The 25,132-nt window shown below is 36.6% G+C and overlaps 1 protein-coding gene across 2 annotated transcripts in view; it reads left to right on the plus strand.

Annotated features, from left to right (window-relative positions):
• Positions 1-21,690, plus strand: part of MMP16 (matrix metallopeptidase 16) — a 190,955-nt gene extending 169,265 nt beyond the window's left edge. For both annotated transcript variants that reach the window (XM_026099840.2, XM_064507778.1), the window contains 3 exons: positions 1,610-1,760; positions 6,733-6,848; positions 11,115-21,690. In XM_026099840.2, coding sequence (XP_025955625.2) covers positions 1,610-1,760; positions 6,733-6,848; positions 11,115-11,449 — 602 coding nt within the window. In that variant the 3' untranslated portion in view covers positions 11,450-21,690. The remainder of the gene's footprint in view (positions 1-1,609; positions 1,761-6,732; positions 6,849-11,114) is intronic.
• Positions 21,691-25,132: the final 3,442 nt, after the last annotated feature.

The raw sequence follows: 25,132 nt of genomic DNA on the forward strand, positions 1-25,132 counted from the left end.
TTCCTTTGCAGCGTTATTGCTACTAACAATAGCAATGCTCTTTAGAAACATAGATGAAGATAGTGCTTTGAAGAGAAAATAAATAGATGGTTACTATACGTTGGAGCTTATAGTCTAGGTTAGAAAGAACGTCACTGTGGCCTAGATGACATAATGCAGAGAGGCAACCCCAAACCAAGCTCTTCAGAGAAGTACTAAAGTACAAATTATGCTCCCCTTTCTCTAATTCTAAGAGGCATATGAGGATCTCCATTGCCTTTTTTCAGTTGAAGCTGACTATTTAAAAGAGAAGTCTTTCCTGAAGAGAATCTGGTAGAAGTGTGTTTTGGAGAAAAATTAGAAGGAAATAAAAACATAAAATGAAGGAGATAGTTGCAGGAATATAGGACAGCATGTACAAAGTGTTGAAAAGACCCTGGGAGAGAACAAGAAAGGCGTCTGAAGGAAAAAAGAATGACTGGGGGAAAGTGTTAGAGGAAAGTCTTAATATGAGATGAGGAGCCAGATGAGATTTTCCACGGAAGTGTTCAGTGAGGAAGAAGAGGCTGGCTAGGAAGCTAGAGCAAACTAAACATGGGAAACAGGGATTGTGGGCTGGTGAGGTAAATTGTCCCATCGTGAAAGAAAGTACAGGAAACATCCTTATGAAAAGCAGGTACAGGGAAGGCTGTACTGCAAAAACACTGGTGCAACTGCTGCTATGCATGTAGGCATACATATCGCTATATAGACAATGTGTTCAGCTAGGTGGAATGTAACCGAAAAAGTAGGGATTCAGCCACTGAGCATTGCTGTGCAGGATGCACTGATCTACTATTGGTATTTAAGACAGTTTAGGTAATCTGAGGTTTGCGTAGACATTTGCACACCAGCTAAGGTCACACAAATACCTTGTGTTATCGGCATGTGCTAAATCAAATAGATGCTTTTGCATGATCCTCCACCCACACCCAAAAGTTAAATCTTACTTCCACTGGTACTAAAGGCAACTCCTCCATTAAGGATTAGCATAACGATTTCACCTATAGGTCTTTAAAACCGCAGTTTACTGGGTTTAGAGCACAGTCAAGGAAAAAAGTGATATGAAAAAAATATTTTAAGTTCTACAATAATCTCAGAATGAACTTGTACATCCTGTGTAAGTAATTTAACTTCTTCAGGAGAATGAGACTACAGAGTAATAAGAGTATATAGTCTGTATGAGGATAGGATATTTATGTTACCCTATTATATATTAAATTCACTTTTCTTCCTCTATGAAAAGTAAATCTGTTATATAGCATTGCTATAAATGGATTACATTACCATCCACAGACCCCCTTGAGGTGACTTCATTCCTCACTCTGGATTTGATCCCTATATGGGTGGTATGAAAATACTCTGTGGTCCTATTCAATGAAAGGTGCTTTATGAATGCAAGGTATATGTGACAGATATCTCACTTTATTTTGCATTCTCTGCAGTAATAGAACATTTTTCATTTTAATGTGTTTAGCAGAATAAAATTCCCTCTGGGAGTCTTTCTCATTTCTTTAGGGTATATTAATTTTAATACTGAGAGTTCTGGAGACTAACACACACGTGTATGTGTATATTTGCCTTTGTACAGGTAACAAGTTCTGGGTCTTCAAGGACACTACTCTCCAGCCAGGGTATCCTCATGATTTGATAACACTTGGAAGTGGAATTCCTTCCCATGGTATTGATTCAGCAATTTGGTGGGAGGACGTTGGGAAAACCTACTTCTTCAAAGGAGATAGGTTGGTATAGGAATTCTGGAGGCACTTTGGTGGATATCAACAAAAGCATGTGAATCTTTTTCTCTATTTTGGAAAAGAGGAAGTTGATTCATTTAAATATCTCAGCGTTTTCTGTGAATGTAATTATTTCCTCCTGCATAGACAGCCATATTCCTGTTTTCACATTTCTTGTAACCTATATTGTATTTGTGTGAATATACTGAAATGAGGTGTCCTTTTTTTAGTGGAAAGGTTATAACCCGGGAGTCAAAAGGCAAATCACAGTTTTTAAACTTAAGTATTCAAAGTAATGTAGTTATCTTACACTTTCATTTCATTTGAGTAGATTCCTTGTCTTCAGTCTTATGTACAATCTTGACTTTTCCTTTTTATCCTCATTTCTAAACCCTAGCACATAAGCAGGCAAGGCATGAGACAAACCTTTTTAAGGTCAGTGGAAATGGCTTTTCTGCTACTGTTTAGAATGAGGTAGGAAAGGGAAATGGTATCTAAAACAGGAAGCTAGATAACTATTTGAACAGTTTACGATCTGATCCCTAAGAATTATTTTTAAATAGAGCCTACAGTTCTCTTCAGAAGGGACACATCTTTATGATTAATAAAGCACGGAAGAAAAATAGCAGAATCTGAGTTCTGTTCCAACCCTGAAAAAGACTTGTAGTAGTCACTTAGTGTCTCTGTGTCTTTGTTTCCCCACCTGTAAAAATGAGGGAAAGAATATTTGTCTACTTTATAGAGATGTCAGGAGAATTCATTGGTTTGTGAAACCCTGCAAGTTTTTTGAAGGATAGATTGTACAGGTATTCAGGATGTTATTATATTTGTTGATTGATGAATCATTGTGCAAATTTTGAGTGCTCAGAGACAAATTATTCTTTATTATTGTAATCTTTCTATTAGTATTATGAGAAGTATGATTACTACTGTTTTTACTGTACTTAGGAGTCTGAGACACTAAAAGTATTCTTGGATCTCCTAATAATGAATTTAATAGACTATACTTAGCACATTGCTGTTGATTATTTTCTAACAATACTGTAAGAGTGAATTACAGATTGTCACAACCAGTTTTAGTGTTGTAGCTTTTTAAAAATATTCTCCAACACTCTTGGTGAGGAAAGCAGATAACTAAGTAAGAAATTTGGGGTGTTTGAAAGTTAGGTATCATTTCAAGCAATTGGTGTCCCCTGTTGTCAGTTGTATAATTTGCTTCCTGTGGCTGAGAAGACTTTTTTTCCTAAGTTCATTCTCCAATAATAATTTTTCACCTACATGTTCCTGGGAAAATATGTACCGTGTGAATATTATGCGACTCACACTTTCAGCAGTGTCCTTCTATATTTCCATTCAATTACTTATAGCTAAAGCTGTCCTAAAATAATAGTGACAATAACAGAAAATAAGAACTATCAGAGAAAATATCTATTGATAGAGAAGTTGCTGTTTAGAGCTAACAGGCATAATGAAACTCAGAAGGACATAAATGCAATACAGTATGTAAGAAGAAAGTCGAAGAACATGAACTTTGCAGAGATAATTGAGCTATTACAGGATATTGACCAACACTGGGAATAAACCCATATACCACTAAGCTTCTCATGAATATTGTTTACATCACAGTTTGCTGTTAATGTAGAGTTAGAGTTGAATTTTACAGCTTGTTTTAGTTGTTTGTATAAGTCTACTATAGGGGTGTGTTTTTTCCTGAGAAGGCATAATATAAATATAGCTTCTGGATGGCAGGAGGTAGCAAAGAAAGGGAATCAAAAAGTTATGCCAGTGTCAAAATAAGAAAGTATGTTTCTTCTTATATAGCTCAAGGACCTATACACTTAGTTTGTATTGACAGAAGCCTGTAGTAAAAGAGCTCCAGGGCAGAATCTAGACATAGTTAAATATCCTAGAACAGTGGTATAAATAAGATGTAGTCAGAGCAAAACAATACAAGGTTTCAAATATCAGCTATAAAATGAATAACCACAGTAAAAAGATTTTAAAGTCCAAATAATAAATAATATTCTAATAATCATGTCTAAAGCAACCCACATACCTTATTATTAACATTTGAAATGATCCATTTAAACACTAAACATAGTTCTTCCTAATGACTGTATAAAAGCAAAAGAGGAGACAGAAGACCACAGAGAAAACATTTTGCACTCTATCATTTTCCTCTTACCAGAATTCAGTAGCTTAGGACAAGATGATGACAGGCTTGCTGCACTTCTTGACACATGGCCTTGTTTATGCCCCTGTCTGGCATAAGCAACTGTTTCTTTTTTTTCCTCTCTCTCTCTTTAGAGCTTAAATGAACATCTTTTTTTCCAGAAAATTTAGTCATCCAGTGGTTCAGAGTATTGCTAAGTAAACAGGACTAGATAGAGGAAAGAACACGTTAGCAAATATTTTCCAAATTATCTTTCTCCAAAGCCACAAAATACATTTCCATTTACTTTACCTCCATTAACTTATCAGTCTCTGGGATGTCCTAACAGAGTTCATATAGTGGGTAAAGCTCAAAGCACTCACATCATCACTGGGAAGCCTGCCTGAGAACACGTGGCATGCTGAGGACAACTGGGTCCAGGCTTTTCCTTACCCTGCTGGGTCCAGGCTTTTCCTTACCCTCTAGACATGCTCATTTTCTGAGCGCAGACTGCAAAGAGATCGTATCCTGATTAGTCCTTACACGATAGGGTTTCTCATCAATGCAGAAAAGACAATTTCAAAGCTTTTGAGTGCACACTGGGTGTGTCCCCAAATACACTGGTAAGTAAAGACAAAATATATTTTTGAAAGTCCAGGAGGACCTTCCAATGGCCAGGAGGCCTATTTCCAATGCACACACTAGTGGAAAACACAGAAATTAGTAAAAGAAGGGTCTCAAGAAATGTGAAAAATTTGGAAGAGAGGAAGGGAAAATGAGGAGGGGAAGTATGAAGGAAAAAATAGGGTATGCCAGTAAAGAGGGCTGGAGGGAAAAGTAAGATAGCTAAAAAGAAAGAAATGGAGTTGCAGTTAGAAAATGGGAAATAGAATATTAAGTTCAGAAAAGAATAAGAATAAACAGAGAGAGAAACAGAGACAATAGGCAAATGGGAAAAGAGAAAATGCAAAGTAAGACTGAAGAAATGCAAAGTCAAAAGATGTGTAAGAACTGGCTATGATAATACTGATTTCAGAGCTGTGTTTACTATTTCTATATGCTGGGTTTTTTCCTCCATGTAAATTCTGAAAGATGTTCCGTTTCAGAATGAGGAGCATGGCTTGGATGGCCAGAGCGTATGTAACTAGATTAAGAAATCAGGCTATAAAAATAATTTGTGCATATGAAAGAAAAAAGCAAGCATTTTTTAATGTCACTTACTACCAACTCTTAACCCACTTGAAATATGGCACCTTTTACTTTCACTGGCAGTTGAAAGCCAGAGAAATGGCTCACAGGGAGAGACATGGAGGAGTTTAGTCCATTTAGTTTTTCAAAAAGGAGATCAAGAGGTGACTTGATTAGAGTGTCTAAGTACCTTCACAGGGACAAAATATCATCCACTTAAGGACTCTTTAGTATATCAGGAATTATCATAACAAGGATGTCTAGAAGCTGGAGTCAAACAAATTCAAATCAGAAAAAGGGTCGAGTTTTTAGCAGTGGCCACATTCTCAGTGAAAGTGATAAATTCTCAATCTCTTTGTGTATTGAAATGGAGAGTGGCTGTTTTTTTGGAGGATTTTTCACATATGTAAAATTGAGTTCTAAAGACAATTCTCCAAGAAAGCTTTGCACTTCTTAGTAGAGTCTGTTCTAAAGGTTTTTTTAAAATCATTCTACAAAATGGAATAATAATGCTATATACGACCTCTCAAAAATATGTATAGGAAGTTTCTCTCTCTTCATTACATTTTATTAAACTTCTCCGAAGCAAATTTGCTTTATAAGTACAGTGCCCACAAACATTTACAAAGCTTGTACCACAGTGAGCATATATAGAATATCACTGTATTGCTTTAACAGCTGCAAGAATGCACAAAAGAAGTTGTTCCAACAGTTCCCAACTGCATTATTTGATTTTTTCTCATAAGCAGCATCTATTCAATATTAGGGAGTAGGCATTCAGAAATGGAGATCATGCAGCAAACATTAATGCTTATTTGTTTTAATCAGAGTAAGCATAAAATAAGTAATTAAAAATTATCCACTAAATTAGTGGAGCCAATCAAAATATGAAATGACCAGCCCAAATATATTATATCAATATACATACAGAGATATAGTATGGTAATGCTTAGAACCACACAGCTTATAACAAGATATGTACAGCAGTTTAGCCAGCTGCATAAGCACATAAAGAAAGTATTAACATTTTCTGTAAGGTATAAATAAAGTCAGTTATTTATTTATAATTTTCACAAGCTCAGGTTGCTTAGAATTCATATGTTGAGGCTTTTTAAACTGGAAAAGGGCTGGCTGGTAAAGAGGCACAAAAACTCAGAAGAATTTTGTATTACATCATACCTGTTTAATGATAATGAAATGAAAGGCTACTGCAATGCATACGCAGAAGGAATCAAGTTAAGTTTCTGTGAGTATTTTGACTTGAATCTATTGTCATTTTTGTGATTAAAATGTTAGCTAAAACATTCATGTACCTTTTCTGCATATCTTGTGTCTCTGTGTTGCTGTGCAGAAGCTCTAGGAATCAGAATAGCTGTGATTATAACTAAGATGCATGCAGGTTTAGTTTGTCAAAGTGGAAAAATCTTTGATCTTCTTTGTGCTTACATGAAACAGTTGTTCAGTCAGCATATAGATTTAATTTATCTGTTATCTGGCAGTATCTCCAAGGGAAAGAATTTAAATATTGCCATTTGTGGCCACTGCATGTAGCAAATGTTAGAACGAAAAAAATGTAGTGTACTCATCTGCTATGTTAAAAATGCTTTGTCGTATTTTTTGTCTTAAAAAAAAAATCAGATATTGGAGGTACAGTGAAGAAATGAGATCCATGGACCCTGGTTATCCCAAACCAATCACAATCTGGAAAGGTATCCCAGAATCTCCTCAAGGAGCCTTTGTCCACAAAGAAAATGGTATGCAAACACATTCCAGTTTTAATGATTTACGAACATCCTTTACATAAGATAGAGTGGTATAGGAATGCGGTTAAGCAGGGGATGAATTCTTGTTTTATGAATAGAGGAAATATTTCCTGCTGTAAAGATCATGGTTGTGAGTATGGAAATGTTTGTTTGGTTGTACTATTTAACACAAAGCAAGACACAGTCTTTGAAATTTAGTATAATAAACCTTAATTTCTGTGCTTTTTTTTCCTTAATTTTCCTCATTATTTTTGTCCTCTGGTGGATTACAGTACTTCTTAAAACAAGCTCCCTCTCCAAAGCGTATCTCTATTTGAATTGGCAAGGTGTTGGCTGTTTATACAGCTTTGAAGCTATTACCTTCCTTCTGAACTACTAGAATAGGGAAGTCAGACCTTCGATTATCTAAGCAGAAATATCCTTGAGAATCTATGTAAACCAAAGATGTCATAAATCCGTGATGCAGAAATGCAGATCACAGGGATCTTAGCATGCGATTGTATTATCTGGACCAAGATGGATCATCACACACAGCAGCCTGGGATCTCAGCAGGCAGCACCTCCAAACGAATGAGAGTAACCCAAACTCCTCCCATCTAGGTGAACTGAATACTACCCAGGGCTGCTGGCAGGCTGCCAGCAGAGCCCTCAGTTGCACAGAATTTAGATCCCCTTGGTGTGGATAAAAATATGAATTGGCCACCACTTTTTGATTTTGGAAGAATTTTGTACGGTGTGTGCAACTGATTTATTAGTAGGTTTGGGGTTTGTTGCACTAGCCCCACAGACAGCACACATATATATATTGCCCCACTATTTTAATTTCTGTTTAATAGGTAGATAAAAAAGCCTCCTTTCACTGTATAGACCTTGAATAGACTCCTGTTTCAACCTCTAACTTGATTAACTAATTTAGCATGGATGTGTACTTTTTTCAGAAAAATGTTTAATTATTTCCTTGCTTTGTACCTGTTTCATCCCAAAGCAGAAGCCCTTTCTGGATTCTGTCATTTTGGCTAGAAGGTGGGGTTTTGGGTGTTGTTTTTAATTTGTTTTGTTTTGTTGTTAACAGGAAAGTAGGTCAGGCAAGATGACATTCTGCATATATCACACTCAATAGCTGACTGTTGTTTATAAATATGCATATATATGTGGAATTGAGACAAACATTATGTATACACACATATACCTAATGGATATAACCTCTGCTATCTTTCCTTCATTGCTTTTTAGGCATATTTCTGAAGACTTACATTCAAACGATATTTAACATATATATATTTTTTTTCTTGTCTTGATTGGATTCCCCATAATAAGGTGTCAGTACTGAGCTCAGGTACATATATCTCTCATTATTTTAATCCTTTAAATTATGAAAATAGACCTGTCTTAAGAAGCAGTTCACATCTCCACTGCTGTTTGTATGGAGAGAGAAAGAAACAAAAGTAGATACAGATAAGTACTTGGAAAGAATTTGATTATATTTTGCCTCAAACCGTTTTCCTTTCTTTGGGTAGAAACAGAGCTGACATGAAGTTTTACTGCATCGCTTTGTAGGAGACCATTTAAAAACACGTCTTCCAGTTAAACTACATCATTTTAAAGAATACTTTTTTCTTCCCTTGCCTTTTTGTTTTGTAAACCATGCAAATTAACACCTGCATTAAGCCTGCTCATAGATGATGGGGGTTTCTTTCACCACGCACAAACATTTGGATAAGTAAGAGGCTAAGGAAAGATGAGAAAAAGCAATTTGCTACTATTGTCGGCATCCTGACTCGTTCAGTGTCCCAGAAGCTAAGACACACATAACACCTTGGAAACTCTGTCTGCTACTTTCTGCAATGTCGTCTGGTTTCCAGTGCTGTGGCAGGTGCTCTTAGGAGGCAGCAAAGAAGAAATTTCCTTTCTGTTGCTTCGTGCAGTCTGAGGTGACACAGATCTCTCCAGCTGGCAGATGTCTTTCTGCCTTGAGAGCAGCTTAGAGGTCTCATCCCCAGCCAGACGGACGTTCTGGTGAAGCGAGGGGACAGTGGGGCAACCTTAGCGAGGAGAAAGAGGAAAGGTTGTCTACATGATTAGCCCATCGAGCTTTTTTGCCTCAGGCATACTACCATTCCTAGTGTGAGCTGCTGTTTGACACCTGAGTGACTGCTAAGCCTCTCCACGCTGTTTGGGTTTTTGGCACTGCTCGCACTGCTCCCCACCACGCGCACCTCAGAGAGGTGAGGAGCAGCTCCCTACCCAGGCGCCACTGTAACCACCTGCAGGAGCATTTCTGGATACCTGCAGGATGAAGGCAGTTTAGAGGAGATTCCTTCCAAAGGTTGACTGAAATCACCCCTTTCTGCCATGAGAAGCACTAAAACTACTCAGCCTCTTATAACCATGCTTCCTTCAGCTGGTAACTGCCCTCCTGCAATTGCTACTGGCCATGTAATCCTGGTTCTCACCTCAGCAGAATGGCAGGAAAGTTTAAACTACCTTCAGGGTTTTCCAGGGAAAAATGTGTTTTGACTGAAAATTCTGGATCTATAGGGGCTGGTAGTTCCTGCACTGCTTCGATTTTAATATTTTTCATTTGATGTTTCAGTGTATGATACCAATTGATACTAACTAAAGTCATTATTCTGATTTATATGTATACCTGATGTATATATATGTATATGTAGTCTATAAATATATATATATCAGAACAGAGATATAGCTATGTGAGAGAGATATATGTATATATAGTCTATATATACATATCAGAATATAGGTGTAGACATGATATATCAAATCACCAAAGTTGTTCTTATTCAGGGTCAGTAGGCGCAGTGCTTTCTTATCTACACATTGCTATATATAATACATAGGTAGGGTACCTTGTGGCTCAAATACTGAAATTTTGCACTTGATAATACTTCTAATTTAAACTACAGATTGCTTCAAGGAACTCTCTATATGCTAACATTTTAAAACTGCATTGAACTTAAAGAATTATAGTCCTGTATTTGTTTTGTTCTAATCAGAATAGAAGGCTTTTTGTGACCAAGCATCCTAACTACTGTTTTGATATAACTCAGTACATTTCTTTTTTTTCCAACCAGTATTATACCTTTTTCTAGATACACTGACATTCTTTGACAATAAAACTGCAAGGAATTAAAGAAAGGAGAATAGTATCTGTTCAAAAGCTAGGAAGGAATTAGAATTACATAGATAGCTAATGTAGAAGCATGTTCAAATATTCTAAATGTTCTGAAACATACAGCACTAGGCTATGAAGACTTTTGTACATAGTTTGAGCTGGAAAAGAAATATACTAACAAGTCCTTTTTTTGTAGAGTTGAAAGACTCTAACAGTTGTTTCAATAGTGTTTATTAATATTGTCTCCAGATAGCCAGTTACTGATCTTTTCAGGAAGCATTGTCAAAATGACAAATAGTGTCTAATCTGTTTTAGTATTCTTAGTGGCCTTTAGCACTACAGGAAAAAAGCTGAGGTCTATAAAGCAAAGATAAGGAAAAATCCAGCTGTTTTCATTCAACTCATAAACAGTAGGAGGAAGTTCAACCATCCTGAAGGTTTATTTCGTGCCAGATCAATGCCATTTTTCAGCTGGTATAACAAAGTACTGTAGGTTTTTGGCAGGGAGTCAGTTTTTCTTCATTTAGGCATGTTTGGTAATTGTGTTGGATTGCACCTGAATGATCAAGTACCAGCTCCCTGAAGAAAATTTGAACCTGGGTACACCTGTTTTCTCTTGGCAAAGCTGCTGTTATTTCATCTAATTTCCTTCTTCTGAAGTACAGCAATAGATTAAGTGACACTGAAGAGGGTCGGTTCTCATTTCTGGCTAGCATAGTGTTGCAGTTTACATCCTATGTTAAAAGAGGTTGGGATGCTTCAAAGTACAAGATCTGGCCCTGACAATTTTTGAGCTCTAAAGCTCTGGTTGGGTTTTCTAGATGGGTTTTTTGAACAAATCAGCTGGCCCCTGATATGTTCAAGTTCACGTCCCCTGGAATTTCTTTATTTTTGTAATAAGTGAGGAAAATAAAGTCCCAGCTTATTCAAATAAGAAGTTTAAGCTTTAAGGTTTTCTAGAGACAGGAAAGAAATGAATGTGCCCAGAAGATCTGAAAGGCCCATGACTATTTTTTGACTCTCATTGTTACAAAATAATTTGATACCAGTATTTTCAGTCACTGTATATAGATGACATGATCTGACCTGATATGACCATGAATAATTGCACTTTTCTTCCTCAGGCTTCACATATTTCTACAAAGGAAAAGAGTACTGGAAATTCAATAACCAGATGCTCAGGGTGGAACCTGGCTACCCTAGATCCATCCTCAAGGATTTTATGGGTTGTGACGGACCAACAGACCGAGACAAAGACCGACACAGCCCTCAAGATGACGTTGACATTGTCATCAAACTGGACAACACAGCCAGCACTGTGAAAGCCATAGCCATTGTCATTCCCTGCATCCTGGCCTTGTGCCTCCTTGTCTTGGTTTACACTGTGTTCCAGTTCAAAAGGAAAGGAACACCCCGCCACATACTGTACTGCAAACGCTCTATGCAAGAGTGGGTGTGATGTAGGGCTTTGGGTTTTTTTTCTTTCCCTCCCAGGAGTTTGTGGTAACTTGAGATTCAACACGAGAGCTGTTATGCAGTTTCCTAGCTAGGAGCGGGCATCTGTCAGTCTGAAACAAAGCTGATCTTTAAAACCCCGGGGGTTGCCTGTCCTGCGCATGAGTGGCGATTCGCTCGGCTGGGAAGCTTCCATGATACACAGTATCTGCTGTTTCTTCAGTCCTTTGTCTTTCTTTGTCATTCGATTCTAGGCCTTTCCTCTGCACGCTCAATACCCGATAAACTATCAGGATTAACTAATGAAGAGGAAAAAAAAAAAATCTCCAGTGTTTCTACATTTGTCTCCTAAGGCCTGTTCCCCTTTGAAAAAAAATTTTTTGCTGAAAGTAAATTTTTTTAGAAAAACACAACAACCCACAATGGAACTTTCAGGAAAGTGAGAAGACCCAAAACAGCTTTGTCTCCAAAGAGGATTGCTTTCTGTCTGCTATGGATAAAGTCCTATACTCCTCCTTCCAATTTTGTCAGGTGGGAGAGCCGGATGACACGCAGGACTTCAGACTGTTCGGACAGCCATTTTCCAACAAACAAGGGGCCAAAATATCTGCAATATAGTAACAGCCTTAATGATACATTCATTTTGTGTTTTATACAGCTGCTCTGGGCTACGTCCTCAATGTTTTAAACTCATTTATATTCATTACTATATTCAAGCGGAACCTTTTTATTGGTTTGTTTGGTTTTTGGTTGGTTTTCCTGCATAATCTTTCCCAAATTATAGCAAACCAACTGCCCCAGGCCTTTCACAGGTCTGTCAGGAGCACTCATTCCAAAGCACGGTAAAAAGCAGTGTGTCTCTGAGGTGGATTTCAATGAACTAAAGCAACAGTCATGCTACAGAGAAACTTGACACTGGTACTGTATCAGTGTAACCCTTTGAGAACTATTGCATCAGTTTTCAGAGTCTGGTGTATGCTAATCTTTGTTGTCACTAAATTACAGGGTTTGGGAAATACAGGTTTTAAAAGAAAATCAGGTTTTTAAAACAGATTTCTTCTGATTGCAAGTGAGTGTTTTTATGACTTGCATTAAAAAAGCATTTGTAACATTCAAATAGAAAGCAAAATATATTTACCAGCTACTTTCTGGTTAAATGAACCAAACTTATTTTAATAACTGCTACCACTTACGGAGGATTTTTTCAGAACTGGCTACAGTTTTATAGCTTAGCCTTTTATCTTAAGCATATTGAATTTCTCTTTTAAACTGTGTTGCATGATAATTCAATTTGCCTCAACAGAGGTAGAGTTACAGTTTCAAAGGAAAGCTAAAATGATGACTCTGACATTGCATGAATATACTCCAGTATTTTACCCCATTGCATGTTCACCATAGTTCTCAAAGGGTTAGGCAAATCTCTGGCATTTAGCTGAACATTATATCACTGACAGAGCCAAGGGACCATCAAAGCATTTTGTCAATGTGTGTAATTTGTGCTAACAGCAGTATTGTCATTTTCATGTGACCTGCAGAGCAGGTTTGTATCAATATTTTTTTCCTAGAGAAAAGTCAGCAACTGACAGACCTCTTTATTGATTTTAGGAGCTGCTTCTTGCAGTGATAGGCTTTACAGTCACTGGGCTGTGAACTTATTAAAGACGGTCAGAATGAATGCACCCCACGAGTCAGACGCCTGGTTTTTTATGAAAGCCAGGATTTGAGGGGAGTAGCTTTCGAAACAACGAACAGCTTGCCTTGAACTTGATTACTGACCTGTTGACTGTCATTACCAAGTTAAACATTGTCTTCTGTGAACAGCTTCACTGTCTGAATTTCCTTAAAGTGTACTGTCCTATGTCTTTGCTCTTTGACCTTTAACTTGCAAACTGGCACAAACCGAAGGGAATCTGGTGTTGCTAATCAATTAAGATGGGTTTTATTTCTTGAAAGGCCTGATATATATTATCAAAAAACTAAAGAAAGAATGTTGAATTGTTTTCTTAGAAAAGAAGTGGCAGAAACTAAAATATTTATGATAGATCTGTAGAAGGGTATTTTGCTATGTATACATGCACACTCTAAAAATGAACTACAGTAGAAGTGAATTTTTATTTCACTTGAATAAAATTTTCAGTATAAAATTATCATTTCTACGAAAAGCTAGTTATTAATGAAAAGGTTATAGGAAAGTATTAAGATACTTGAAATGGCCAGTATTGGCTTTTACATAAAACAAGATTTTTATACTACATGCAACCAATTTCTTACTGATTTCTTAATCCATATAGCTGGATCATTTTTTAGAGAGTGTAGGTATATATACATATATATTATGGTTATTATTATTTTGGTAATGAAACGATAGCTTGACTGCCTTGAATTTATATTTATATTGAGCATAGCATGAAAAATAGTATGCCTTTCTGTTCAATTACATGATTTTATATTGATTTGAGGACTTATTTTATGAACATATGTGGCATGCTATAAAGCATTGCAAACTTAATTCTTAGAGCATAAACAGATATACGTATGTACGGCTAACAAAAAATGAAGATTAGAAGAAGATATAGTTTTACAGCAAATATGCAATGCAGATGGCATTTTGGAGATGTTTTGTAGAGGTACTGCATACTGTAGGTTAGAAGTGCACCAGTATCAGCCCATAGCATTATTTAGTAAATCCAATTCAGTTGTTGCTAAAAATAGGAATTAATTCATAATTAAGTAACATAGGATATTTACTGCAAATGAGCTTATTTGGTGAATTCGGAATTCCATGCCTGTTTCTCATATATTTTAATATATGGATGTGTGTGTGTGTGTGTGTGTGTGTTTGTATATTTATAAATGCACACAAATACACATACACATACATGCATATTTTAATTCATGGAGAAATTTTTATTGTCAGCAAATTGCTGTAACTTATGTTCTACCACAGACAGAACAAAATGATTCATGTTACTGTTCTGATTTTGTCCCTTGGATAGTTGGTGGAAAGTGCTAACACTACTAAATCTGTGTTTGATTTTCCTCCGCAATGGGAGAACTAATTTGATATTATCTTCAGGGCAGAACAGCATCTTATCTGTTTTCTTATTCACTTGGAAATTTCACTTCAATTTCGAAATCTTTTTCATGGCAGCTTTAACTTTTTGTGCAACTGTTTCCCTGAGAGTAATGAAATGTTGAGCATGTTGACTGTTGTTCTTTGGTAAGGTAAAAAAAAATGTTTGTATTTGGAGAACTTAACTTTAATTATGCAGGAAGGTAAGTGTGATAAGTCTAGTGCTTGGTATATGGTACATCATAGTTACATGAATACATAATAAGTTGACTCTTTAATCTATTTTCTTTTACTTAAAAGTGCATATATATTATATACAGAGAGAGGGAGAAAAAACAAATATGATATTGGCATGTTTATGTCATGCAAGGCAAGGTTGTGTCAGCATTTCTATTATATACTCCTATTTTCAGTAGGTTGTAACACAATCATTAAAATTTGCTTTAGGTAAAAGACGTAGAAGCAATTGTGTTCAGTCTGATTTCCAAATACATGTTTGGCTGGCTTCAAATTATAGTAGTAGTTCAGTGTAAATTAGTGATGTTGCGGAGTTTAGTTTTGAACTTAAACAAGTAAAAGCTAGTTTAAAGAAAATGTTATTTTTTAAACAATTGTTCTATACCAGGGCCTATAATTATTAGCATTAAGAAAAAACAAAGTGAAAATTTTGTTTGAGTTCTGAAATCCGGGTTCCTGCTCATGTGCCGTAACTTTTTTCATAAAGTTTTTAATAAACATTTCCATATTACTATTGTCACAATCTGTACTGTGGAACAATACAAAACTGAATATGGATTGTTTTAATCAGTTACAGTCTATCAAGCTGACTATACAGGGTTATGTATCTTCACAGTACTATAGTCTGTATCATGCAGGAAGCCAGAGTAGAGGATGGCAGTGTTTCCTCTGGCCTTTTAATGTATAAACCTATGAAAAGGTTATTGTCTGTAGACAGAAATTAACTTTTATCAAAAAATACTTTTAAAGAAACTATGTAACTGTATATTTACTGGATAGGCTGGGATGGAGAGGCTCAAATGGCTCCAAAGGAGCCCTTTCAAGTCTCGTGAATAAATGTAATACATATTTTATATCTTCCTATGAACTTTTGTTCTTCTTTGTTCAAAGAGGGGTGAAGGGGGGGAATTAAAGAAAAAGATGTTTTAAGGATAATTTTGTGAAATAAACTGACAGAAGCTAATAGATTCAAACTTAAGGGGAAGACTTACACATTCTCTCAACAGTGTGCTTCATCTCCCCAGTCATTCAGCCAAGACCTCTGTGCCAAGGGCACTGTGGGTTAAGAACAGAGTTTAAGCCTAATTTTGAATTTTCAGCTTTTTTGGCTTACTTCACAATCCTAATGTCAGTTAAATGTAGCCTCTGGTACCAAATTATGTAGAATCAAATTCTGGCTTTTTGCTTAGAAAAAAAGTGGATACGATAGAGAGTAGCAATGGAATCATTACATTCCATTTCTGGTTTTTCACATTTGAACCATTGGTGGGGCAAAGCTTGAAAAAGACATATAGCAAACTGAACAGTGCCTGCTCCAGAAACTGCATTTTTAAGACAGCAGAAGCGCAAGCTACCGCACCACTGCAGCCTCAATTGGAGATAGCATAAGATGACCAAACTGAGGAGCAAGGAGGGGTTTGCACAGTGCTGGCCTAAGCTGTGGCCTATGCTGAATGTGGCCCAAGTTTTATCCCCCGTTTCAGAGGTGACGTAAGCCATGCATAGTGACAGCAGGAGATGTGAAGAAGCCGTCACAGAACAATAGCTCCCTTCCACCTTTTGTTGCTGCCATGGCTGGTTTTGGACAGCTGTATTTCCAGTAGCGTAAACAGATGACTGCAGCACTGTGAGCCGCAAAGAAAATCATCAGTGGAAGGAACAATATCACTGGCCCCTAAGGTGTTCAGATATGCTGTAAAACAAGTAGTATTGTGTATGAGCTGAGGAACAGATAAACTATTATTGAATCCAGTGATATTGCCATGACTGATACACCAGTGCTGTGACATTAAGCATACTTTCTTAGCTCACAGTGCACAGATTGTAGACAAACAGGGTGGTTATCATAAGATCACTTTAACATATGTCAGTTACAAAATCAGATACAAATGAACCATATGTCATATACTCATAAAATAATCTCTCTGGTTTATGCATGAAAATCAACAAATTGTCTGCTAGCAGTCATATGATAAAATATAATGCGTGTGTCCCATCTATCAAATCCATTCTTGTGACTTACCAGCTGACTGTCACAAGAAGGCTTGGCTGATAGAGAAATACATTGTCACTAGTATCATAGATGCAGAAAATGTCTGGGAAGCATCAAAAGCAGGCCATCACTATTATAGCCTGGTTCCATTTGGCCCCTGATCTAAGAGTAGTTTCTAATGTTAGATACCATAGATTCTGTATGATGCGGGGTTATTTGATGCATATAGGTAGCCAGGAAAGCTCACTGCTAATCAAGCATTCACATTTTGGACGATCATCAGTATGTGACCACAGCAAGCATTTGTTCTTAAAATTAAAATATATTGCAAAGTGTTTAAACAACATTAAATGCATACATGATAAACAAGACTTGTTTTCCAGTATACATACACTTTAGTATATCATCTAAAAATTATAGTCTATTACAATTTGTAGTTGCAACTGCCTATCATGACTTTGAGATATTGCATTTTATGGAAGGTATATATAAAATATGTTGGTCCTATGGAAATACCTTTAATTACTACTCTGGCCCACCCACAGTATATGTCAAATAGATGTTAGAAGCAGATGAAGCAAATTAAGAAACATTGATGTAAACTAACATGCTAAGGAAGATTTTCTACGCTTGCCTGCGTATGCAGCATAATGCTAGTGGCTGTCCACAGTAAAACTGCATTAACAAAAGACCCATTGTCATAATTACCATATGCCAGCCATTTATGATGGCACAAAGCTTTCCGGTCATATAGCTTGGTTTCTTCTGCTTCTATAGAATGACATTATCCAAGGTGATAATCATCATAACCACCATATAAACCAAAGTTTTCTATTTAGTTAGTAGTCATCTCTCCCACAACATTGCATCACATCCTTTTCTTAGCTACACCCTTAATCTCCTTGGCCAGCTATCAGCATGAGTTAATTCATAGACTTTTATGTCAATTATTTTTTTCTGTTGCAGTAAAATATATACTGAGCAATCTCTCCATTTTGCCATCTGGTACTAACACATGAATTAATCACTTTTACTCTCTGTCATGCCTGTGTCCTGGATCATCTATTTGCTCATCCATCATTCTGGAAACTGGGTCTCTGGGAAGTGGGATTAGCAACAGGAGATTGGATCTGATAACTTCCTAACCCAAAGCACAGTACCTGTCTAGCCCTTAACAGTAGGACAACAGAGTGGGAAGGGTTTTCTGTGAAGTACTACGTCACTTACCCACCAGTAACAGCACAATGTAATTCTGCCAATTAGCTCATGCCCAGGTGGGTTCACCACTTGCAGAAGGTAGTGTGTTAAGCAGAAAATAGTATTTCTAATCAACATTTCCATCCTGTTATGTTGGCATAGTATAATGCCCAATTTATACATATATTTCATAACTTACCTGGCTGCAAATGAAGTCTTCAGCCCCGTGGAAGCTGACAGTGCTTAGGGTCAACATGCAGTTAGTGTTCACTCATTTATGAGGTGTGAACAAATTTTGATTCCCTTACTTTCATTTCATGACCTCAGGAAAAAGAATGTAAGTTCATTTGTAATAAAAAATAATGTTTTATAATACTCTGTTTGTCAACGTTCACAATCGCATGATATTATGGCTCAGCAAGCACTATTGTATAACTGATATATTCTGGTCAAGACAGCCCAATCCCATATCTAGGCATACAGTGAATCTAAATAGAGATGCACATCCTGTATACCCTTTGCTTGGCTATTGCCACAAAAATAGTGAGTGCTCACATACTGATCCTCTTTATACATTATGGGACCGCCAAGTTGATGTGTGTTGCAAGCAATTTTGTTTTCTTGAATGTAAGCAGAGTTATATGCATTAGAAAATGTTCCTTGTGGTGATGATCGTGACAAACACAGCAATTCATACCTGCGAGACATAGCTATGGCTTGTATTTACATAGTTGTCTTTTGCCTCATATAATCAAATGCTATCAGCTCTGGCCATGCATCTCAAGGTAGGTGATAAACCTTAAAAAAAAATCCTTCAGGACAGTCATTGTCAATACTCACACAGCTCAGAAATACCTGAGACTGTTGTACCTGAGAAAATTTAATCTTGAACAAGAAACCAGTGCTGAAGGAATGTGTGCTGATGTGAACAATCTATTCCCAGTTTTTACCCTATATAATGCTTTTGGTGAAATATTGTCAGCTAAGTACATGCCTAACATCCATCTTTAGTGTACGTTTCCAACGCCAGGTAGTCATCTTTTGCCAATTCATGCTTACAAACTTTGACTTGTAAAGTCATTCAGAATTGCTGTTTAATGGTGTCTGGATGAAAACCATTTTAGAGGATAGATTAAGGATTATGACTGCCCCTTCTTATTGTACGAGATAGGCAGACCATCATCTACAATACGTAAGCGTTGTTTTGAAAGTGGTAGTCTTAGTCTTTGTCACAGTGATGACAAATATAGCTGTCTAGAACCACTCCATTGAAATCTTTCTCAGACGAAAGAATTAAATTAGTAATGAGCTTCCTTTCCACAACTTCTATGATCCACAGAAGAGCCAGCTAGGTCTTTTGATCAAAGACTGCTGAGCAGACATAAGAGAACAAGTACAAACACATTTCCATTCTTCATTTCTAGCAGGATATAAGAAAAGCAATGAGAATGGCTTGGTCCATAAATAAAAGTGGAAGTTCAGTTTGACACGAAGAGAAGGAACCATAAACCACTGACACCAGCAGAACTGCATGTAACTGCTGTCTTGATAACTGACATTAAAATGGAAGAGATGTTATCAGGAACTTGGTGATAGCGTGGAAAGTATTATTGATCTCCAACAACAAGGACACATATTAGACTGTATAGAAGTCTACTGACTTCAATGTTTGGTGTCATAAACCATGGGACAGCAGTCAGCCAAAAGACTCCTCAGTATAGTTACTCTAAACATGACTACAAATATAGAGAGATAACACATTGTTTATCTGATGCAGTCACAAATCTTTCTCAACAGGTTTAGTCAAACCAGCATCAATCTGAATCATGTCACAGTGAAATGCTGTTACATTTGTTTTCAGAAATTAGAACCACAAGGTTATCTATCATTTGAAGAACTCCACAGGATAAGATGAAGGAGAAAGAAGCCTTTACTTATAGTCTAAATTTCAGTCGTGTGACTTTACGTCCATGCTATGTCACTCCTTAAGCAGTTGATATAATAGAAACACATCTATCGCCTTTGGATGGACCATTTATTGCTTTATCTTTATGTAAATTGATAAATACACACAAATTACTGATCCTCTTTTTTCTCCTCACTGTGCCCTCATGTTTCCTGACTGACTGAGATGATATTTAATGTAATCTGCTCTTTGTAAACAACTGAGAAATGATCTTTAAATATACAGACTAGCAAAGAAATTACAATTTTTCTGTCCATCTCATTAAACACACACAAATTTTTATAGTCTTTGACTAGGATATGAAGCTTTTGTGTCTATGGTGAAGAGACGGTAGCTGCTCAGATATGTCATGTGGACATTTGAAGAACTTGGTGTACATTTTCACTAAAGAGTGTTCATGCTGGTCCCTTGACAGTTAAGTTCCAAGATTGGATTTAAGATTGTTAATGTCTCTGCTTTCCATTGTCACAGCCTTCCTTTTGAGTCTTTTATGAAAATTGCATGGTACAACCAGCACTGACCTTCACAGACTACTTGTGTGGATCACGATTGCTACTTTTGCACATTGCTCTTGTGTACAATGATGTGACAGAAAAGAACTATCATTTTTGATGTCAGCCCTTGCACGCCATTTACATACATGGTTTATGCTGTCTCTGAGAGATGGGCAGTCTAGAAAGCTGCATTTCAAAAGTGCTGGTACTATTTCCGGTGGTTCCAGCTCTTGTCATTAACCTTTTCTCTTTCTGCTTTACATTCTGATGCCTATAATCTGTGCCACAGATGTGCAAACTGTAATTATATGGCTGGAGTTCTTCTACTGCAAGTCAGTTCATTCACATACATCAACCACCATCATATTATTGCTGTAGCACAGTAAGCTAGCACTGTTGCATTTCAGAATGTTTTCCTACTTTGTACCATTTTACCATCTTGTTTTCTCATTGCTCCTATTTCTTAGACATCAATAACATATTTATGAACAGCTCTCTTGCATCTGCTGCTGTATGCTGGGAATCAGATTCACTGCACTGTTCAGTTACATCTTGCAGAGAAAAGTGCAGGTGTTTGATTTTTGTAGGCTTATTGTATGTAATAAGTGTTCCTATATGCTCAGAAGCTGTTTCAGGTAGGGACGGCCGCTCCCTGCCAGTCCTATGGTTAGTATTGTTAGTGGGTAAAGCACGTGTGGCTGGTTTTGTCGGTGTGTTGTCAGTCAGAGTTTGGTATGGATATATACACAAGAAGGGTGCATTGTTTTGCATACTTCACATACATTCTTGTTTCTATCACTTTCTCAATCACGTGCACCTTGCTTACTCTCAAAGTGCTGTGCTCCTGTATCTACCAGAACTGGATTTCTTCTTTAATTCTTCCTGTTGGATGTTTATTGTGATTCAAGCAGCTGATTCAATTTTCCATCTAGTTGCCATTCTTTCCACCCTATAATTCCCCATAATTCCAGCAGAAATTGATCCGGTTCCAACATCTTAGCAAGTACTTATTACAAATGTGAGTCTCTTCCCACACTGTGACATGTTTGTTTTTCCTCCACCTCTGAAGCAGAGGAAACAAACTTTTCACACAGAGACAAGGATTTTGGTACAGTTGTTAGGATATCTTTGAAAGTGTTTTTATGCATAACATGATCGTAAAACCCACACATTGTTAAACATAACTCTTTTCAAGCTCTGCTTTCTGAACCACCCAACGATTGCTCACTTAATTTACAAAGCCTGACAATTAAGGCAGAATATGGATGTGATGTTGGATGCTTTGTGTGATGCAAATTTGTCATCTTTATTCCCTTTTAGCTGCATAGCCACCATATGCATTTCATGCCCATATTTGGCTCATTAGGATGTGTGTTAGTAACAAAGTAGCTGGAGCATTTATTTGCTTTCTGAAACTAAAGTTCATTTTATTGTTATTTTATTTTATTTTATTTTATTTTATTGTCTCACACAGCATTCTATACAGTAACCTTTTTATAACTGACATATGTTATTCCTTCAGGTAGCTTCTACTGACAAACACAAAGCTTGTTTGTGTGCAAATGCAAGGCTGACTAAATGGTGCTAAAGTGTATTATGACTGTCAGATATAATCAGGCAAAATTTTGTGGTGCTTAGACTGATTTTTTCATTGATTTTATTGATCAATGCATTGAACAGTGTTTTATTATACACAAGTTGTCTTTTATTAGTAAATCAAGACCTCATAGTGCATTGTTAAATAAAATGGGTTAATTAATCTATGTAACAGCTCACCAAGCTATTATCTCTTTAACTCCTTATAATGTTGTGTCATTAAAGGTCAAGGGGTCATGATAATAATCTCTTTGCTGTAGACCATTAACATGACTGAACATTTTCAACAAAGTACTTATGTTTACAATGCTATAACCCTTTGACTGCTGCGGCAGCCTTTAACCACGAAAAGTCACATGCTAGAATCCTTACTATGGTTCTTGCCATGGCAATCAAAGAGTTAAGGGCTGTGCAGTGATTTGTTTTATATTTATTAATTTATATTTATTTTTATTTTCATTTGAGAAGGGGGGAGATGGGGTGGGGCAGTTCTTGTCTGCTGTAAGTGTCTTAACCAAGGGAAGGGTTAAAGTGGCTTTTTATACTATTGCATCTTATGTACTTACCATCGTTTCATTGTGTTGTAATTAAAAAAAAAATCTGTCAATAAATAAGAGAACAGAAAAAAAAAGTTTCATAAAGGCATTGTGGTTTACTCAGTGTATATGACTTTAAGTTTTATAGCTGCTGCTCTAGATACTGTAGCCTCAGCAGAAGAACACGTAAAAGATACTGACATTCCATAGAGATATTATGGATCTTCCTGGGTATGAGCAAGGTGAAGAAACATTGGTTAATTTTTCTAATCAAAATAGGGTAGGAAAAACTAATTTGTATGAGACAGAGGGAGAGTGTCTGGTAATGGACCTACTTTTGTGATGTCTGAAGGGCCACTCCATAGAGATTATTGTTGCAGCCACTACAAAAATGATGAACGGGTGATTGAATTTTCTCACTTCTTGTGTGTAAGAAAAATCATGAAAGGTATAGTGCAAATAAAAGGTGAGTCTAATCATTCAGCTGAAAATAGCTGAAGAATAGAAACCAAAAAATATAGTTTTCTTGAAGTAGAATCATAGTAGAAGACCATGAGCCTAAAAGGCAAAGGAGAGTTTTGTAGCACTTTGGCCATCCAGCTCAGCCTTGCAAAGATTTTTTTTCCTGCTGCATCAACAAAAATGTAATTCTTCTCATTCTATGTAGACTTCAAGGATGAGAGGTGTGCGTATGGCTGTAGGAAACCAGGAACAAGTCCAATCTACTTGGAAATAAGCTGAAAGGCATTACTATTTCAGAGTCCTGGTAAGAGAGACAGCAGTACTGATACCTGATCTAGAACTAGAGTCCAAACTCATCAGTTATCTAAACTACCTCAAACCTCACTCTTTTCTTTTCTAAATCTGAGGTACGTGTTTGACACTTGCTAATATGCAGAAGTAGCTCATCATTAAAAAAAAAAAAAGTCCACTCATGATTTTTTACCTGAGAAAAGGAAGAAATGAAGAGAACTGAATATAGCAGATGCTACATGTCCTTGATTGTATTTCTCACACACCAGAGGAAGGAAGCTCAGCTCTAGCTGAGCTCTGTCTGAGGACACCCGGCAAGCAGAACACCAGTTCTGAACATGGGCATGGAGAGGGCATGGAGAAAAACATAAATATCTTAGCATCTTTAGTTGATGTGGTGTTTCTGAAAGATCTGAATTAAAGTAACTTCCAAGATGTTACTACAAGCAGAAAATTTCTTAGTAACAAATCTAGCAATCAGAGCTAGCTCAGGAGAACTTTGGTGCCATAACCAAATAGGTCTGTTTCAGACCTATTTTCATATGATTGTTTGGCAGAAAATTAGGTTTCCATTTTAATGTTTGGGCCCAAATTGGAGATATGGCTTTCAGGAATTATTCTTATCTAAAAAGCTTTCTAATCAAGAAACACTTGCCAACCTAGGCACTAGGTGACTCTATTAACCACTCAGACAAAATCAGTTATGAATAACAAATATTTCTAATCATTGCTTGCCAACCACTCTCATGCTAGATGTTTGAATTATTGCAAACAGTGAATAAAATCAAATAAAAACCTGGTCATCAACAATTGTCAATGGAATTAAAAATTTTGGATATGTTACGTATGTCTTTATGTAGCTCTACATAGCATACAATAACATGGCACAGACTTGGTTTCCACCCAAAAGAAGCTGAGTATTTTAGAGGTCATCTACTAGGCCAACTGGAAAAATGGTACAGGTGCTTACCTGGTCTAGACCTCTGTCTGCCCTTTAATGAAAATTTTATTCAGTCCTAAAATTTATGATAGACATGGCACAAACTGCTTTTTTTCCAAGTATATTGGCAGTACTCTGTTGCCAGCGATGTCAGTGTGCTAGTAAAGAGATTTTTGCTCTAAGTTATTCAAGGTTTAGGAGTGAATTTGTCCTGTGCTTCACTAGGGCAAAAATCTAGGCCGTGATCAATGTAGACCTTATAGACCTTAACCACTTTCTACCAGAAAGGAGTTGTGTTATGATCCTCTGCACAAACATTCACAATGCAAAGGAGCTTGCTTAGCAAAGACATATTCTGTTTCCTCAGTGTTTGTCACATTAAATGCAAAGCATAGAAGTTTTAATTTAAGTGCCTTCCTCCCCCCTCCAATTATTTCCTTTTTTTTTTTTTTTAATCCAAATTTTTGGTGTTATAATTCAGGAGAACAGGGTGAGTAAGTTATAAAAGTAAAGCAACAGTGAAGAAAGAAAGAAAAAAAAGTGTTTGAAAAGACAATAATTTTTGAAACTGTTATTATATTATCATTTAATTTCTGGAAAGTTTCCAAGCTGAAATAAGTACCATTGCTACCACACTGTTCAATATATTGATGTGAAGTTTGGTTTGCAACACATTCATCCCTTCACAAGTCACTGCAAGAAACAGCTCCTAAAAAGCATGCTTAATTGCCCAGATATTTGTGTGAAATTACTGTTATTAATCACTGTATTGATTATATTTCTTCTCTTTTCCAGGATTATTCTATTTTTAAAGATTGCCCTGAAGTGACATGTAGAGGCACCCTTGTTATCCATGACTTGCTTGCTTGCTGTCTAATTGCTAGATAAAAGATTCATTGTGC

This window comes from Dromaius novaehollandiae, chromosome 2 (genome assembly GCF_036370855.1).
Source record: "Dromaius novaehollandiae isolate bDroNov1 chromosome 2, bDroNov1.hap1, whole genome shotgun sequence".
NCBI lineage: Eukaryota > Metazoa > Chordata > Aves > Casuariiformes > Dromaiidae > Dromaius > Dromaius novaehollandiae.